This window comes from Dipodomys ordii, unplaced genomic scaffold, assembly GCF_000151885.1.
Source record: "Dipodomys ordii isolate 6190 unplaced genomic scaffold, Dord_2.0 Scaffold6, whole genome shotgun sequence".
Lineage (NCBI taxonomy): Eukaryota > Metazoa > Chordata > Mammalia > Rodentia > Heteromyidae > Dipodomys > Dipodomys ordii.
The window spans coordinates 18,750,282-18,768,608 of NW_012267222.1; the positions used below are offsets into that span (position 1 = coordinate 18,750,282).

The window sequence follows — 18,327 nt, forward strand, 5'->3', positions numbered from 1 at the left end:
CGAACCCAGGGCCTCATGCATGCAAGGCAAGCACTCTACCACTGAGCCACCTTCCCAGCCCCTCATGAGACTCTTGTCTCCAGTTAACTAGCAAAAATCTGGAAGTGGAGCTGTTGCTCAGTGGTAGAGTGCCAGCCTTGGGAGGGGGTGGGGGAACCAAGTGAGAGCACAAGGCCCTGAGCTCAAGTCCCAGGACTGGCACAAGAAAGAAAAAGAGAGGGAGGAAGGAAGGAAAAGAGAGAAAGAGGTGAGGGGGGAAGAAAAGAAAGAAGGGAAGAAGCAGTGGAGAAAAGGAACAAGTCCAGATCCTAGGAAGTCCCTCCTCCCCGCCCACCCCCCACCCACCCGAGGCTGACTAGGTGACACCCCTCCCCGCTGGGTGGTCCTGAGAGACCTCTCTGAGGAGGTGACTTGGAGCATCACAAAGGAGCAACCAAGGAAAGGGTTCTTCCTGAGCTGAGGAAAAGCCCAGGCACTTCGGAGGAACAGAAAGATGGGGGGAGAGGAGGGTGGATCCAAGGTCAGCAGGCTGGGCCGGAGACCAGAGCATGCCGACAGGGTCTGAGTTTTCTTCTGAGTGCAGTGGAAAGCCATTTGAAGGTTTCAAGTATGGGACTGTCAAGGTCTGATGGATGTGTTTCCCTCGGCACAACAGCTTGGCAGATGGGTGTGCCTGGCTGTCTGGAGTTGGGGGTGTGGGGCGCAGGACCTCTGGCCTCACCCTGCAGCCCCTTCTGGGAAGGTCCACTGGACCCAGGGAAGCTGCCACAAGGGGAGGGCTTACCTGGGGGGGGGTACCCTGAATACCAGAGGACAGCAGCCCCCTGAAGACACCCCTCTCCTGCTCCACCTTGAGCCCCAGCAGGGACCTCCAAAGGTCGGAATGTCCCTTTACCTTACAGGGGGCCCCGAGATGTTGATGTTTACTCTGTCCCTGCCAGAGTTGCCACGGAGGAGGAGGGGTGCAGGAGGGTGTCATCCCAGGCTTTGACTCAGCCTTGGCATTGACCCAGATCTGTCCCTAATAGTGACGCCTGGCCGTCTCTAGAGCCCTGGCTCAGTGTCCTCCCTCTCCCTGTCCATTGCCATCAGAGATAGGCCTGGAACAGGAAGGAAAAAGGAGCACAGACTCTCTACGCAGAGCCTAGACAACATTCCCCAGAGACCATCTCCGCTACATGCCATCCCCCGGGGAATGAAGCCATGGGCACCCAAAGCAGTCAGCTTCCATTCATGGTGGATTTCTGGGGACAGTGCTGAGCCACACAGGCACCAAGGCAGACAGACTAACTCTTCATCTGCAGCCTAGCTTCCTCTCCTGGCATTGGGGGCTAAACCTGAACACACCTGTGGATAAGGTGTGTCGCCTTGGTGAACGTCTCGTGGTCCCCTGTGTCCTGCAAAAAACGGACCAGCTGTCCTCAAGGTCCAGGGCTGGGTTTAAGGGGATCCAAGAGAGAGCTCTGAAGCTGGGAGGCCCCCTCAGCCAGCCCCAGCCTGGGTTTCTCTTCATCACAGGGTGCCATGGGTAAGCAGGAGCTCCTACCAGAGTCTCCTAGGGAGATAGGATGGATCCAAAGGGGGCTGGGAAGGTGGCTCAGTGGTAGAGCGCTTGTCTTGCATGCCTGAGGCCCTGGGTTCGATTCCTCAGTACCACATAAGCAAAAAGAAAAAAGCCAGAAGTGGCGCTGTGGCTCAAGTGGTAGAGCACTAGCCTTGAGCTGAGGGACAGCGCCCAGGCCCAGAGTTCAGGCCCCACGACCGGACCCCCCCCCAAAAAAAGAATGGATCCAAAGGGACTGGAAGGGTCAGGCCAAGCCACGGCAAGTGCTGGCCAGCTGAGGCCAATGCCTGGGGTGTGGGAGAGGCCCCGATGGCCCGGCAGGCCCAGCCCAAGGCATAGAGGGCCATTGTTGGTGCCTGTGGGAGGGCCAGCACATGTGGGGGTGTCAAAATTTGCACCAAGCTGGAGACAGAATGGGGAGAGGAGAGGCAGCTGCTCTGGACAATGCCAGATTGTTCCACGGAGGAATCCATCTGCCTGGCACGAGTTCAAACTACCAACAGGAGGCCTGGGAGAGAGGCACGCTAGGAATCACAGGACACAGGCAACATCAAGAGGAGAAAGCGATGGGCAGCATATGGACTAAAGCTGGACCTCTGTCCCTGTACAGGCTGCCCTGGGCCTGGAAAAGCTAGACACCTGCTGCTGTAACAGCAGTCTAGTGTTCCTCCTCTGAGCATGAGTTTAAGTGCAGCCTGGGGCATGTGGGTGTGGGGGACTGTGATAAGGTCCTGGGGTTACTCAGGGACTAGCTCAGGGCCTAATGGATGAGGATATATTGAGCAAGGGATATGGGACTCATTCCTAGCTTCTCCTCAGCCTAGTTCCTGTCTGAGGTAGTACCCATGGCTACCTACAGTTGTCATGGTTACTGAAGGCACGGATACCCCAGCCTCTGCAATCCCTCTGTGGCATAGCTACTGTTATCCTCCATTTGCCAGTTGGGTAAATTGAGGCTTGGGAGGTTATGTGAATTCCCAGAGGTTCCATAGCCTGGCAAGCCAGCGTGGCACGGGGACCAGGGTCTCACTGGTTTTGAGTCTACGATCACCCCGTGGCTCTACTTGAGCATGTGCTTGCAGAGGAGGCGTGCTAAGCCTGGACAGCTTCCCACCATCTCACTTTCTTCCTTCCGGAATGTTCTGGTTACACGTTCTAATTCTTGGGTAGTTGGTCCCTAACCCGTGTTGCTGTTGTTCCAAGCACTAAGTCCAGCCTGGTTCTGCCCTTCCAGCCCTGCAAGGTATAAAGAAACTCCTTCTGGAACTTCGTAGGCTCCTACCTTCATGCCTTTGCCCATGCAAGTATCTCCTTGCAACCTCTCAGAGGCCACCACCCTCTGCTCAGACCCTTCCCCACCTCCACTTCCTGCCACCCCCGTAACACACAACCACGTCCCGCTTCCCGTGTGCACTGTTTTATCATCAGCTGAGACATGGCACTGAGACCATCTCACCCATGCGGCTCTCAGGGAAATAACTCACATGCTCCAAGCCAGCCTGAAAAATCCCCCCATCCATCTCTCCCATTGGAGCTGGGGGGAGGGGGGGCATGGACATTGGTCCATTCAGTGAGTATCTGTTAAACCTGACCATGTGCCAAGTGGGCAGCCGGGCCTGGCAGGACCCGTCTCTGTCTTTCCTAGCTGTGTGCACTAACAGAGCTGAGGTGAGGCAGGCAGGGGGCTGTGGAGGCCATACACATTGCCCCTGGCTCCAGTCTGGGGCAGGACTCTCACCTATGATCAGAAGGGAAGAGGAACAGGAGAGAGCGGACAGCAGTGACGAGCTGGAGATTTCAGTGTGGCAAAGCCCTGGAAAGCTGGGGGCCCTCCGGGCCAGGGAAATAGACTGCCAGACACCGCACGCTGGTCCTGACAGAAGTTTCTGGTAACAGTGGCACCTTTGCGTTTTAGTTATACCAGGGCTGGGGAGAACTCAGGATGCAGAAATAGACACGGATTTGATTCCCAGCTCAGCCACTGACTGTGTGGCCTCGGACAGGCCATGTCTCCTTCCTGAGACTCAGTTTCCTCCTCTGTGAAATGGTCGCACTAACATTCTCCCCCTCTCTACCCCCACCCCACTAGCTCACAGTCATCCTCTGCTGCAGGAAAGCGAGCCCATTTTACAGATGAGGAAGCCAGGATCCCACGGGGGCAGGGAGGGGGACAAACAGCAGCCCTGAGGTGATGACAATGACCAGCTGGCAGCCATCGGGTGGCCTTTTCTGCTTGTCCCCTGCTGCATTTGCTGGAAGCTGGAGGCCTGATCCCCGTCCTTCCCCCTGCAGACCCATTCTTCGGCCAGCGCTACATTCACATCCTGGGCCGGCAGAAGCTCTACCATGTGGTCAAGTACACGGGTGGCTCCGCGGAGCTGCTGTTCTTTGTAGAAGGCCTCTGTTTTCCCGATGAGGGCTTCTCAGGCCTGGTCTCCATTCACGTCAGCCTCCTGGAGTACATGGCTGAGGTGAGGGTTCCAGGCTCCCCTCTGAGCAGCTGCCCCGGGGACTTGGGGGCTCTCCGCAGAAGGTCACTCCAGGAGCCCACAGTATGTTGGTCCCCTCCAGGCCCCAAAGGAGGATCTAGGCTTGGGAACCCCAGGGCCTGTTGAGGGTTAAGAGAAAGGCCTCAACCCAGCACTGGTGGCTCATGCCTATAATCGTATCTACTCAAAAGGCTGAGGATTAAGGTTCAAAGCCAGCCTGGACAAAAAAGTCCAAAATAGTCTATCTCTAATTAACCAGCAAAGAAATAGCTGGAGATTCAGGTAGTAGACTGACAGCAAGCAAGCACAAGGCCCTGAGTTCCAAGCTCAGTATTGAGGCAGAGAAGAGGTGGGGAGGGCCTCAGAGGCAGACCACCTGATTCTATCTAACCATGTGACTGACTTAGCCCCACTCCTTTCTTTTATGCCAGTCCCAGGGCTTAAACTCAGGTCCTGGGCACTGTCCTTTAGCTTTCTTGCTCAGGGCTGGTACCCTAACACTTGAGCCACAGCACCACTTCTGGAGATAAGAGACCAGAATTGTCTGTCTGGGCTGGCTTTGAACCACGAGATCCTAGATCAAAGCCTCCTGGGTTGCTAGAATGGCAGGCGTGAGCCACCAGTGCCCCTGACATCCCTGTTGGACACCTCCCCCCTCTCTCCCACGCCAGGGGATCCCCCTGACCCCCATCTTCACAGACACAGTGATGTTCCGCACTGCACCATGGATCATGACCCCCAACATCCTGCCCCCTGTGTCGGTGTTTGTATGCTGGTAAGTGGGGAGGGGGGTGGCAGAGAGCAGTCAAGGTTAGAAGGCCAAAGGTCAGGGGCAGACAGACCTGAATTCCTTTCTGGCTCCATCACACAGTAGCTGTGACCAGACGCACTGGCCATCTGAGCTGCGGAGGCTGCAGACAGAGGCCCTGGCTGGCTGGCTCACTCGGCCTCGCCACGGCTGCTTCTCAGCAGTTCTCACACCACAGGGCTAGGTGAGCATCAATGGACAGCTCAGGGGAGGCAATGTTGTTTCTCAGTCGGTGCCCTCGGCAGTGGCCTCCAAGGCACAGGTGGCCTCCAAGGCTCAGCCCCCCTCTCCCATTAAGGAAGCACTCATTGAGCACTCAGGATGTGCTAGGTTGGCCACAGCAAGGCAGGAGGAGGAGCAAGGGAAAGAGGCACCACTGTTGGTATCCACGGAAGGGACTGCCAACCCCGGCCTTCCGGCCCCACCGAGGTCTGCCGTAAGAGCTGGGGAGGCCAAGATCGGAGCTTTAGGGGAGGCAGAGGCCACCGTTTCCTTGCTCCTTTGATTTGTTCATGACTCTAACAAAGACTGTATCCATGGATGAGTGGGTTTCTGTGGCCCTGGATTCCTGTGGCCTTTACAAAGGTGAGCACAGACAGGGCCTCCACTGCCCAGCTTGACTGAGAGGAGCCACCTCCCTGTGAGGATGGCCTGTGTCCCTCCTCCCCCCCTCCCTCCTTCCTCCCTCTCCTCCCCCCTCCTTCCCCTTCCTCACCCTCCTCTGTTGTCCTCACCCTCCTCACCTCTCCTTCCAACCTCTACCCCCCCACTCCTCAGCATGAAGGACAATTACCTGTTCCTAAAGGAGGTGAAGAATCTGGTGGAGAAAACCAACTGCGAACTCAAGGTCTGCTTCCAGTACATGAACCGCGGTGACCGCTGGATCCAGGTGCGGAGCTGGGGAAGGGGTCAGGGAAGAAGAGATGGCGCAATGCAAACGCACCCCACTCAGCTTCCCCGGGTGCGGGCATTCTGTCCATCCACACCTGCACATGTACGCACAGACGTGGATGGACAGGGCACCCACCGCAATGTGGCCTCTTGTGGCAACAAAAGGGGCCTGAGGGCAGCCTTACCTCAGAGTACTGTGCAACAGTTCAAAGGAATGTATAACCCTGCACTGGTGGCTCACGCCTGTAATCCTAGCCACTCAGGAGACTGAGATCTGAGAATCACGGTTCAAAGCCAGTCTAGACAAGAAAGTCTGTGAGACTCTTATCTCCAGTTACCCACCAGAAAACCTGAAGTGGTGCTGTGGCTCAAAGTGGTAGAGAGCTACTCCTGAAGGGGAGGTGGGGGGGGGGGAGTTTAGAGACAGCATCCAGGCCCTGAGTTCAAGCCCCACGGCTGATGGAAGAAAGAAAAGAAAAAGAATGAACAATTTGGCTGCCTTAAGTTGTTATTTGCCAGAACGTGTGTTCAGGATGGTGCCATCTGTGTTTTGGTTTTGGTTTTGTCAGCTGTGGTGTTTGAACTAAGGGCCTAGCATTTTTTGCTCAAGGCTAGTGCTCTCCCACTTTGAGCCACAGCGCCACTTCTGGTTTTCTGGCTGTTCATTGGAGATAAGAGTCTCATGCACTTTGTTGCCCAGGCTGCTTTCAAACTGCGATCCTCAGGTCTCAGCCTCCTGAATAGATAGAATTACAGGTGTGAGCCACCAGTGCCCAACCCACCTGATTTTTGTTTATTGTTTTTCGGAGGGTTTTTTTGTCTTTTGTTTTGTGCCAGTATTGGGGCTTGAACTCAGGGCCTGGACACTGCCCCTTAACTTTTTCCCTCATGACTAATGTTCTACCACTTGAGCCACAGCTCCACTTTCCAGTCTTTGTTTTTAAAAGTGGGATCCATGGGCTTAAGAGACAAGCTCATAGCCAAGCGCCAGTGGCTCATGCCTGTAATCCTAGCTACTCAAGAGGCTAAGATCTGAGGATCGCTGTTCAAAGCCAGCCCGGGCAGGAAAGTACGTGAGACTCATCTCCAATGAACGACCAGAAAACCAGAAGTGGCATTGTAGCTCAAGCAGTAGAGCACTAGCCTTGAGCTGAAGAGCTGAGGGACAGTGCCCACGCCCAAAGTTCAAGCCCCACGACCGACAAAAAAAAATAAAAAATAATTAATAAAAAAGAGACAAGCTTATGGCATGCCCAGCATCTGCGGGAATATGGATTTGCTTGTGAGAGAAGGGGGGGAGGTAGGCGGGGGGGGGGGCATGGAGTCGGGGGAGGCGCACAAAGAATGTATACTTTTCACTCTGTGAATGTGTGCTTATTTTTAAATTAACTTTCCTTCTTTTTTCTTTCTTTTTTCTTTTCTTTTTTCTTTTTTTGAGGCAGGGTCTCACAATGTAACCCAACTCTTGCTTATCCTGCCTTGGCCTCCTGAATGTTGAGACTACAGGCATGCACCACCATACCCAGCTAGCTCATTTGTGCTTTTTTGTTGTTGGTCTAAGTGCACAGATTACCTACTTGTCCCCAAGCCTTCCCCACGGGGACCTCTATTCTCCCCGACACCCTCCCCTCACACCCTCCCGGATGACAGTTCTTTCTGGTGTCCCTACAGGATGAAATTGAATTTGGCTACATTGAGGCTCCCCACAAAGGCTTTCCGGTGGTGCTGGACTCTCCCCGAGATGGGAACCTGAAGGACTTCCCCATTAAGCAGCTCCTGGTGAGATGCCAAGAGCTACGGGGGGGGGGGGGGCGGGGGGGGGGGGGTTGGGGTGGGGGGAGGAACAACTGGGGACTCCTACCAAGCAGAGGCTGGGGCCTCTGTCTGCTCAACTGTGAGATGGGCGTCTGGGAGTGGCCTCAGAGGTCCTTGGTCCTTTCTTGCCCTGATGACTGAGGTGTTCCGGGGCAGGGAGTAGGGAGCGTCCCAGGGAGATCGGAAACCATGGGAGACCAGGCAGGATTCAGTGCTGGGAGTCCCACCCTACAACTTAGAGCTGTGCCAAGTTTCTAACTCGTGGCCCCAACTGCAGAGCAAGCAGGGAGGACCTCCAAGTCTGGCACCAGCACAGGAGGATTTCATTTAGAGCATGGGGTTTGAACTCTGGGCCTGGGTGCTATCCCTGAGCTCTTTAGCTCAAGGCTAGTTCTCTACCACTTGAGCCACAGCACCACTTTCAGTTTTCTGGTGGTTCATTGGAGATAAAAGTCTCTGGACTTTCCTGCCAGGGCTGGTTTCAAACCGAGATCCTCAGATCTCAGCCTCCTGAGTAGCTAGGATTATAGGCATGAGCCACCGGTGCCTGGCTTGTACTGCCTCTTTTGAGAAGTGTCCTCAGCCTCACCCCTCAGCCAGTGGCTCTGGATCCTCACAGGGACCTGGTCTGGAGCATCCAGTCCCCAAAACAGAAGTGGGAACCTTGAGCAAACAGCTTAAAAACAAACTCCCTGAGCCTCAGTTTGCCCATCTGTGAAGTGGGAAGAAAAATGGTATGGGTCTTCACAGAATGAGTTCTGAGCATCACATGATATAACAACCATTTGGGGGGGGTGGCTGGTCGATGCTGGTGCTTCTTTTGCTCAAGGCTACACAATGACCATTCTTGCTGTAGTGGCTTGCTCAGCCCTGAATGCTGTCTGGGTGGGCTGAGTGTCCACCGTGGAGAGTTGAGTCAGATAACAGGCATAAGGGGGGAAGCTTCCTGCCCCCTCCCCTCCCCGGGCCACCATCTGCTTTCAGGGTTCCAAAACCCGTGCCACATTGTTCCTGGAGGCAGGGCCAGCCCTGGCTTTGTTCTGCAGCTCAGGCGATGCCGACAAACCCCAGCTGCCAGCCCCGCTTTACCTCGCCAGGGCCCAGGCGAGAAAGTGCTAAGCTGCCGCCATCCGCCCCATGGGGCACGCCTGTGCCTGAGCCTCTCAGCGGGGCCAGGACCAGCCACAGCCTCACACACTCCAGTTTGTTGTTGTTTTTTAAAATAGAGATTATTGTGTGGTGTGGTGGTAGGGGTGTATGTGTGTGTGTACACGCCAGTATTGTGGTTTGAACTCAGGGTCTGGGTGCTGTCCCTTAGCGGTTTTTGCTCAGCACTGGTACTCTATCCCTTGAGACACACATCTACTTCTGGCTTTTTGCTGGCTCATTGGTTGTAAGAGTCTCATAAACTTTCCTACCCTGGCTGGCTTTGAACCATAATCCTCAGATCTCAGCTTCTGGAGTCCCTAGGATTACAGGCCTGAGCTACTGGTGCCTGGCTTACCAAGGGTTTTTGTCAGGTGAGCTGCACCCCAGCCTGTGGGATCCTATGTTTTCATCCCCCACCCCCCCAAAAATCATGAAAGGAACTTAACATTCAGGGAGCCAGTGGGGTGTTTTTTTCCCATGTGCCAGCTGTAGTTAGCACTGTGCTAAGGAGGTCCTAGTGCTCTTCTGGGCACTGTGGACATGTGTGATGGTTAGGGTGCATTGAGCAGCATGTCCATGATGTTGGTGCCATTCCTGCTCGCATCCATCAGCTGGCACTGAGGCCACACTGACAAGCCCCACACCAGGGCCTCGTTCTGGCCTGCATCCCCTGCATGAGCTGGCTGGTCTGGAGCCTCCATTTAAGATGCAGCCCTGATTGACAAATGCCACTCTCCCAGGCCAGGAGAAAGAGGAAGAAAAGTGGGCAGACCCACACAGTGGCTCTTAATTGGCGGGTATCCGTTCTGTTTGTATCTCATTGGCCAAAGGAAGTCACGTGACCCTGATGCTGGCCCCGGAGGTACATTCCTTTCCTTCTGAACAGAGAAAGCAGAAGTCAGAAGTCATGTGTGTGCTATGGGTCAGGAGGCAGGACTTCTCCAATCCCTAGAGCAATCATCCATCCAATCTACTTCCTGCCTTGGGTCACCTCATCAAATACCTCTTTTTGCAGCTGGGGAAATCAAGGGTCTAAGATATCTGAGCAGGGACAGATATCAAGTATGAGAGCTCATCTTGAAGTCACTATTGTATATCTGGGGCAGAGAGACACTCAGACATGCATGCACACATGCATGTACTGCACACACACACACACACACACACACACACACACACAGACCACTACACACTCACAAACACTCTACCAGGCATCACTCCTGACTGCAGGTGCCAGGAGAGGGTGGCTGTTTGGGGCTGATGGCTCCTGACTGCCAAAGACTGACAGTATGTGTTATGCCCTCTGCCCAGGGCCCAGATTTTGGCTACGTGACCCGGGAGCCCCTCTTTGAGCCTGTCACCAGCCTTGATTCCTTCGGAAACCTGGAGGTCAGCCCCCCAGTGACCGTGAATGGCAAGCCATACCCTCTGGGCCGGATCCTCATCGGAAGCAGCTTTCCTCTGTAAGAGAAGCCAGGCCAGAGCCGGGGGCAGCAGGAGCGGGAGGGTGACTGATTCTCTGTAGGGGTGGCCTGGGTTGCTCATGGTTGATGTGAGGAACTGGAAGATTACCCATAACTCTCTGTCCCACTCTCACAAAGAACATCAAGTTAGTCTTTACACCTTAGTATAAATTAGGATCTAATGTAAAATCACATGGGAAGATGCACAGTGAGATTATCAAGCCGGTGGGGTAGAGGCGGAGGAGTAGAGGTGAGCAGGAGCCCACCAGTGGATAACGGATACGAAGACAAGGCCTACCCCACAGGCATGAGTCCCGTCTCCTTGGCCTGATCTCAATATTCTCAGTACCCTCACTCCTTGCCCACTTAGCCACCAGCCAATGGAAAGGCAGATTCTTAGGGCAGTCCCTGGGGAGGTACTTGTTTTGAAAAAAAGGATGTGGGAAACCTGCACAGTGGATTGCCAGGATGAGCACCAAGTTCCTCCCGTGGGACGTGGCAGTGACAGCCCTCCCACTCTTCTTCCCCACTCAGTGGTCACATGTCCACTCAGCACCTATTTCCTGAGCACCAGCCAAATGCCATGCCCACCTCTGCCTTCTAAGGAGCTGGTAGAGACCACAGACATGCAAACTGATGTGCCGTGTGGGCATGGCCCAAGTGATAAAGTACCTTCTAGTAAGCCAGAGGCCCTGAGTTCAGATAAAGAAAGAAGGGAAGGAAGGAAGGAAGGGAGGGAGGGAGGGAGGGAGGGAGGAAGGCAGGCTCATGCCTGTAATTCCTAGTTACTCAGGAAGCTGAGCTCTGAGGATCTTGGTTCAAAGCCAGCTGGGCAGGGCTGGGAAGGTGGCTCAGTGGTAGAGCGCTTGCCTTGCAAGCCTGAGGCCCTGGGTTCAATTCCTCAGCACCACATAAGCAAAAGAAAAAAAAAGCCGGAAGTGGCGCTGTGGCTCAAGTGGTAGAGTGCTAGCCTTGAGCTGAAGAGCTGAGGGACAGCGCCCAGGCCCAGAGTTCAAGCCCCACGACCGGACCCAAAAAGCCAGCTGGGCAGGAAAGTCCATGAGACTCTTATATCCAATTAGCCACCAAAAAAACTGGAAGTGACGCTGTGGCTCAAGTGATAGTGCTCGACTTGAGCTGAAGAGCTCAGGGACACCACCCAGGCCGAGTTCAAGCACTACAATCCATAGACAGAGGCACAGAGAGACACAGAAAAAGACAGACAGAAAGAGACAGAAAGAGGGAAGGAGGGAGAGGGAGAGGGAGAGAAAGAGAGGGAGGGAGGGAGGAAGGAAGCCATGTGAACTGAAAGTGGTAAATCTGAGGGCTGAGAACTACAGGACAGTAGTAGGAAGTAGGGGTGCCCAAGGTGTGGCCACAGACCCCTTGGAGGGTTTAAAGGCTCCTTCAAAGTCAGATCATTATCAAGAAAGACCCACTCTGGCAGGCACTGTCCCAAGCTCCAGGGATACAACACTGACCAAACACAAAGACTCAGCTCTGGGGGCAGGACGGGGGGTGGTTCAGCCAGGGAAAGGTAGAAACAGGTAAATAAGTCATTCTGGGTGCTAACAGGTGTGGTGAAGGGCTACTGGCACAAGGCACTTTAACTTAGACTCAGGTATTGAGGGTAGCCACTGCAAGGGAAACCAGCCATGGTAAAGATGGGAAGGGGGGCGTCTAAACAGCAACAATGATGCCCTGGGCCACAGGCACTAGAGCAAACAGAGCCAGGAGGAGGAGAAGCAGGTGAGGCCAGAGGACCAGGCAGCAACCCGCCCACATGGGGTTTATTGGCTGCCATAGGGGCCTTGGGCTATAGTCTACAGATGATGGGGAGATGGAAGGACTCCAGAGGCTAGAAATCAGGAGCGGCTCCCGGAGGTGGTATCGCTTGGATTGATTTAAATACTACAGAGAAAAACAAGGCGCTGTGGCTCATACCTATCATGTTAGCTACTCAGGAGACAAAGATTAGGAGGATCAAGGTTCAAGGCTAGGCCAGGCAAAAGTGTTTCTGAGACATCCCCAGCCCCCCCCGCCCCCACTGCCCCTACCATCTCCACCTCCACCAATAGTTAGATTCAGTGATTCACAACTCTCATCCCCACCATGATAGTCCCAGTCAGCCCAAGCAAAGACAGAGAACCTATTTGAAAAACTAAAGTAACAAGGGCTGGAAGCATAGCTCAAGGATCAGAGTGTCTGTCTAGCAAGTGCAACACCCTGAGTTCAAACCCTAGTACCGCCACACAAAATATATTAATGTGAGTATAAGCTGGTGGGGCAGAGGGCAGAGCGTCGGCGCAGACTCCAAACATCAGTTTCCTTGCTCTGAGCACAGAAGCTGGCTCTGCCATACTCACAAGCATCCTGGACATTGAAGGCTGGGCTCCACGCCTTCCTACGGCTTTGCTGTGGCCCATTCCCCCCCCCATCCTCTTGAGTAGGGGCCCGGGTCTCCGTTCAGGGCCCAGAGGCTGAGCACCTCCTCCAGGACCCCTGGTGCAACAGGCCAGGGAGAGGGCAGCTGGCTGAAGGACTTTCCCCCTCTCCATCTACACCCAGGTCCGGTGGCCGCAGGATGACCAAGGTGGTGCGTGACTTTCTGCAGGCCCAGCAGGTACAGGCGCCTGTGGAGTTGTACTCGGACTGGCTAGCCGTGGGCCACGTGGACGAGTTCATGACCTTCGTCCCCATCCCAGGCACAAAGGTGAGCTAGTCCCCAAAAGTAGAGTGAATGGGATTGTGGGGAACCCCTGTGCTACCTGCCCTTCTCAGCAGAGGGCAGGATCTAGGTGCCATATAGGAAGGAGGATGTAGGCTGAAGCCAGTTTATATGTTGTGGTTGTGGTAGATACGCTGTTGGGGACGGGGAGGCAAGGGGATGGGGGGGCAGGTACGTGTGCACATGCCAGTACTATGGCTTAAATTCTGGACTTTCTCTCTCACTTGGCCTTTTCTCTCAAGGCTGATGCTCTACCACTTGAGTCACATCTCCACTTCCAGCTTTTGGTGGTTAATTAGAGACGAGTGTCATAGACTTTTCTGACCAGGCTGGCTTCAAACCTTGATCCTCAGATCTCAGCCCCCTGAGTAGCTCGGATTGTGGGTTTGAGTCACCAGCACCTGCATGGCAGACAAACGTTTCTCTTTTACCCAGTGAAAGGGATGGGCCCCGGGCAATAGCCCAGCCTCTTGACAACTTAGAGAATTCTTTCCATCCCTTCAATGCCATCTTCGACCCTGAGCTTTGCTCCCAGGACACTGGTGAGATGGAGGAAGGAAGGGAAACAGCCCTGGAGGAGGAACAAAACCCTCCCCGGTGTCCATTGCCCATGCAGCCAGGGCCAGGCCCTCCCCACACCCCCAACACCGAACCACACCCCCGCCTTTCTCCCTGCAGGGATTTCGAATGCTCATGGCCAGCACCTCAGCCTGCTACAAGCTGTTCCGAGAAAAGCAGAAAGAAGGCCACGGGGAGGCAGTCATGTTCAAAGGTGAGTGGTCCCAGGCCTGGCCAAGAGCTGGGCCCATGAGCACCTGGTCCCCGAGTGTGGGCCCCACTCCCCAAGCCTGGGGTCCACCCTAGGGTCTGTGAGGCCACTGGGGCAAGAAGCAACACTGGGTTCTCATGTCCCTTCTGGAGACCCAGGAAGAGCATCTGACTTTCCTTACCAATTCCTGTCACCAACCCATAAAGAGCTTTCACAGGACCTAGTGAACAGTTTAGTAGCACCAGCTGGTGTACGATCTGCACCCAGAAGCGTGTGTGTGTGTGTGTGTGTGTGTGTGTGTGTGTGTGTGTGTGTGTGTGTACTGGTCCTGGTCTTGAACTCAGGGCCTGGGTGCTGTCCCTGAGCTGTTTGCCCAAGGCTAGCACTCTACCACTTGACCCACAACTCCACTTCCAGCTTTTTTTGCTGGCTTATTGCAGATAAGGGTCTCATGGAATTCCCTGCTTTGAACCATGATCCTCAGATCTCAACCTCCTGAATAGCTGGGATTACAGGTGTGAGCCCACTGGTGCCTGGCTAAGAAGCTTGTATTTTAGAAAGAGAGTTATGTTGCTTTGGCGGTGCCAGGGATGGCACACAGAGCCTCACGCATGCTGGGCCAGCACTGGGCCTCTGAGTTCACCCCAGCCCTAGAAAGGGAGAGGAGACAGAGCGTGGGCTGAGGCCAGTGCTGCGCACATTCCCCAGGCTCAGACACTGTGGGGGAGCTGCCTCCTTGAGCCATCCGTGTAACTGGGGCAGACAGGGTGAGATGAGCTGTGCATCTAAATTAATCATGCGAAGGAGAAAGCTGATCAGGCAGAGACACCCAGCCAGGCTCCAGAGGCCATGGCACGTCTCATTCCTTTATTTTATTGTGGTAAAGTCCACCTAGCCTGTCTGTCATTTCACCCCTTTTAAGTATATAATTCAGGGACATGAATACATAATTGTAACAATCACCCATCTCCATTACCCACTTGTTTATTTTTGTGCTGGTACTGGGGCTTGAACTCAGAGTCTTAAGCTGTCCTTTAGCTTCTCAAGGCTAGCACTCTACCACTTGAGCCACACCTCCATTTCCAGCTTTTTGCTGACTAATTGAAGAAGAGAGGCTCTCAGATTTGTCTGCCCTGGCTGGCTTTAAATCTTGATTCTCAGATCTCAGCCTCCTGAGTGGCTAGGATTACAGTGTGAGTCATGGCCCCCAGAAGGAAATAGGAGAAGAAGGAGGGAGGGAAGAAGGGAGAAAGGGAGAGAAGGAGAAAGAGAAGAAGGGGAGGGGAGGGGGGAAAGAAGGAGAAAGAAGAGAAGGGTGAAGGTAGGAAGGAAGGGAGGGAGGGAGGGAGGCAGGAAAAAGGGAAGGGAAGGGAAGAAGCGAGGTGGACAGGCAGGTCCTTTCCTTGGTGGGTGAGCAGAGGTGTGTCTGTGCATGGGGAAAGGTAAGTCTGCTTCTGCCACACCCAGTTGGCCAGCAGAACCAGGTCACTACTTCTGCTACCAGCCAGAGAGAGAGAGAGTGAGGTGTCTACTCCTCTGTCCTGGCTCAGGGGACACAGCCAACCCTAGGAAAAGGAATGTGTGCTGGCTGCCCCAGGCAGAGGGGGCCTGGGACAGAACACCCAGCCCATCCTCTCCCACCCGCACAGGACTGGCGGGCATGGGCAGCAAGCGGATCACCATCAACAAGATCCTGTCCAATGAGAGCCTGGTGCAGGAGAACCAGTACTTCCAGGTGAGGCCTGGGGACGGGGTGGTGAGGGGGCCGGGTGTCTCCATCAGTACCTACTGGTTGCCTCTTCCTCCTTCTGGTCATCCTGGGCTCAAGGTAAAGGGTGAAGGACTCACAAAATCTTTCTGAGCAGAGACCTGGGAAGAAAGCCATTGTGCCAGCAGTGCCAAAGACTATAGCCCATCCTATCCTTTGGGGCAAGATACACACTGTAAAATGTAACAAGGCTACAAGCTGTGCTCTCCAGGAAAATATTCGCATGAGCACAGGCCCTGACCTTTTGGGTTTTTTAGCACAGGTCCCAGGTACAGGTCCCACCTCTGACCTCATAAGTCTCAAAGGTTGCATCCAGAAATAGGAATGAATTAAGTCTCTGTGTATTTGTATGAGTGTATTGTAGAGAACCTAGTTTTTATTTAAAAAAAAATAACCAGGGGATAGGAAGGTGGCTCAGTGGTAGAGCACTTGCCTTGCATGCTCAAGGCCCTGGGCTCGATTCCTCAGCACCACATAAGCTGGCTTTAAATCTTGATCAGAAAAAAGCCAGAACTGGCGCTGTGGCTCAAGTGGTAGAGCACTAGCCTTGAACTGAAGAGCTGAGGGACAGTGCCCAGGCCCAGAGTTCAGGCCCCACGACTGGACCCCCCCCAAAAAAAAATAACCAAAAACTCCATTCAAGAAGGTATAAGTGACTCACAGAAGTAGCATGGATTTCAGGCACAGGTTGATCAGAGTTGCAGCCCCATTTTTCTACACCTGTTGGTCTCTGCAGGTCTCTTACATGGTAGGCTCATGGCTGTGATCGTGCAAGGCCTCATACCATCCACAAGAAAGTGCTCATGTGTCCCACCCAAACTATTGAACAAGAGTCTGAGCCAACCTACACCAAGAACTAAGCAGGGGGAGGGGGGCCACAGGGAGGAGTCCACAGAGATTTGCTTAGTACTGACCACTGTCCCTCCCTGATTCAATCACTAGAGCAAAAATAGAGATAAGAGTCCTCTGATTAGTCTTTCTTAGAATGGGGCCAGTCTGATCCAGTGACCTGGGGTCATGGGGAGAGAGGGGCTGGGGTGGGGTACCACTGATGTTCACCCAAACACCCCACTGGCTACCCAAGGTGGGTTCCTCTGTGTTCATGTCTTGGCACCAGGGAGATGTGAGGTTAAATGACAGCCCTTCCTTTCAATAATAGGACCCTGGGTGATTGGCCTCTGGTCCTCATCTCTAAAGCAGGGGTCAGGGTCTCCCTCGAGGACTGCAGCTTAAATAAGCTGGCCAGGCAATGCGCATGGGGCAGTGCCAGGCTTGTGCCCCTTCCGCATGCTGTTCTCAGCAAAGTCGACATCAGTGGGGCCCCTGGTTGGGGGGGTGGGGGTTAGGGTTGTGAGATGCCACGGAGAAAGCCACGGGGAAGCTGGGCCGCAGGGTGGCCCTTGGCAGGTGGGCACTTGGCAGGTGGCAGAAGCTGCTAGGATCTCTGCTGCCCCAGACACTAGTGGAGAGCACGGGGGGCGGGGAGGGGAGTACCCTCAGCTTGTCTCTGCAGCTGGACAGTGAGCAGCAAGTACGCCTCTTCCCTGTGCTTCTCCCCCTCGCCCCCAGCGCTGTCTGGACTGGAACCGGGACATCCTCAAGAAGGAGCTGGGACTGGAAGAGCATGACATCATTGACCTGCCGGCCCTGTTCAAGATGGACGAGGACCGCCAGGCCCGAGCCTTCTTCCCAAACATGGTGAGCCCTGCAGACCCAACCCTCTGACTGTGCATGCCAGGTAGGGCAGCCAGATGCACAAAGACCTGGCTAAGGCAGCCCAATTTGGAGGCCTAGGGTCCAGCCCAGGCTGAGCTATCCTATGGCCTTACCCAGGTACTTGCCCTCTCTGAGCTCCTCCATTCCCTCCCAGGAGAGATAGGTTTGTCCTAAGTGCCATGGGGTACTGAGAACCTTTTGCATTAATAGCTAAGAAAGTACTGCAAAAGGGGCGGGGGAAAGTCTTTGTACAAGAGAAATCCTGTTTTGTGTGTGTGTGTGTGTGTGTGTGTGTGTGCCAGTTCTGGGGCTCAAACTCAAGGCTTAAGCTCCTTTTGCTCAAGGCTAGCACTCTACCACTTTAAGCCACAGCACCACTTCCAGTTTTCTGGTGGTTAATCAGAGATAAAAGTCTCACAGACTTTCCTTCCCAAGCTGGCTTTGAACAAAGATCCTCAGGTCTCAGCCTCCTGAGTAGCTAGGATGACAGGCACCAGGCTTACAGGAAGGATCTTGCTACCATACAGGAAGAAGTCTCCACAAGATAGAAAGTGACTAAATCAATACACATTCATCTGTATCTGTGTCCACGTGAACACACCTGCACATACTGGGCACATGTGGACACTGTGGACACCCACATGTGAACACACATATGAGGGCTATTATACACAGAGGGGCAGTTCCTTTGGTGCTCCACTTCAGCCTATTGTTTATGATCTGTTGTTTAGCCTTGCTCTGTGCCTGTTTCCCCATTAGAACCTTCTTTGTAGAATCCAGGCCAGGCTTCAAGGAGTTTAGGGCAGGCAGACACATGGTAGCTGCTCCCTAAATGGCGATCATCCCCCGCCTACTGCCCTGTTGTCTCCTCCCTATCCCAGGTGAATATGATTGTGCTGGACAAGGACCTGGGCATCCCCAAGCCATTCGGGCCCCAGGTGGAAGAGGAATGCTGCCTGGAGAGCCACGTCCGCAGCCTCCTGGAGCCCCTGGGCCTGTCCTGCACCTTCATCGACGACATTTCAGCCTACCACAAGTTTCTGGGGGAGGTGCACTGTGGCACGAACGTGCGCAGGAAGCCCTTCCCCTTCAAATGGTGGCACATGGTGCCCTGACCCTCGGCCCCCGCACCCCGACTGAGGGCTCCAGCGCCTCCCCACCCCCTCC

The 18,327-nt window shown here is 54.4% G+C and overlaps 1 protein-coding gene across 1 annotated transcript in view; it reads left to right on the top strand.

Moving 5' to 3' along the window:
• Nucleotides 1-18,276, top strand: part of Padi2 (peptidyl arginine deiminase, type II) — a 40,475-nt gene extending 22,199 nt beyond the window's left edge. The window contains exons 7-16 of the mRNA XM_013033085.1: nt 3,857-4,035; nt 4,725-4,828; nt 5,639-5,750; nt 7,424-7,531; nt 10,028-10,179; nt 12,748-12,892; nt 13,586-13,679; nt 15,326-15,411; nt 17,014-17,142; nt 18,042-18,276. Coding sequence (XP_012888539.1) covers nt 3,857-4,035; nt 4,725-4,828; nt 5,639-5,750; nt 7,424-7,531; nt 10,028-10,179; nt 12,748-12,892; nt 13,586-13,679; nt 15,326-15,411; nt 17,014-17,142; nt 18,042-18,275 — 1,343 coding nt within the window. The 3' untranslated portion in view covers nt 18,276. The remainder of the gene's footprint in view (nt 1-3,856; nt 4,036-4,724; nt 4,829-5,638; nt 5,751-7,423; nt 7,532-10,027; nt 10,180-12,747; nt 12,893-13,585; nt 13,680-15,325; nt 15,412-17,013; nt 17,143-18,041) is intronic.
• The last annotated feature ends 51 nt before the right edge of the window (nt 18,277-18,327 follow it).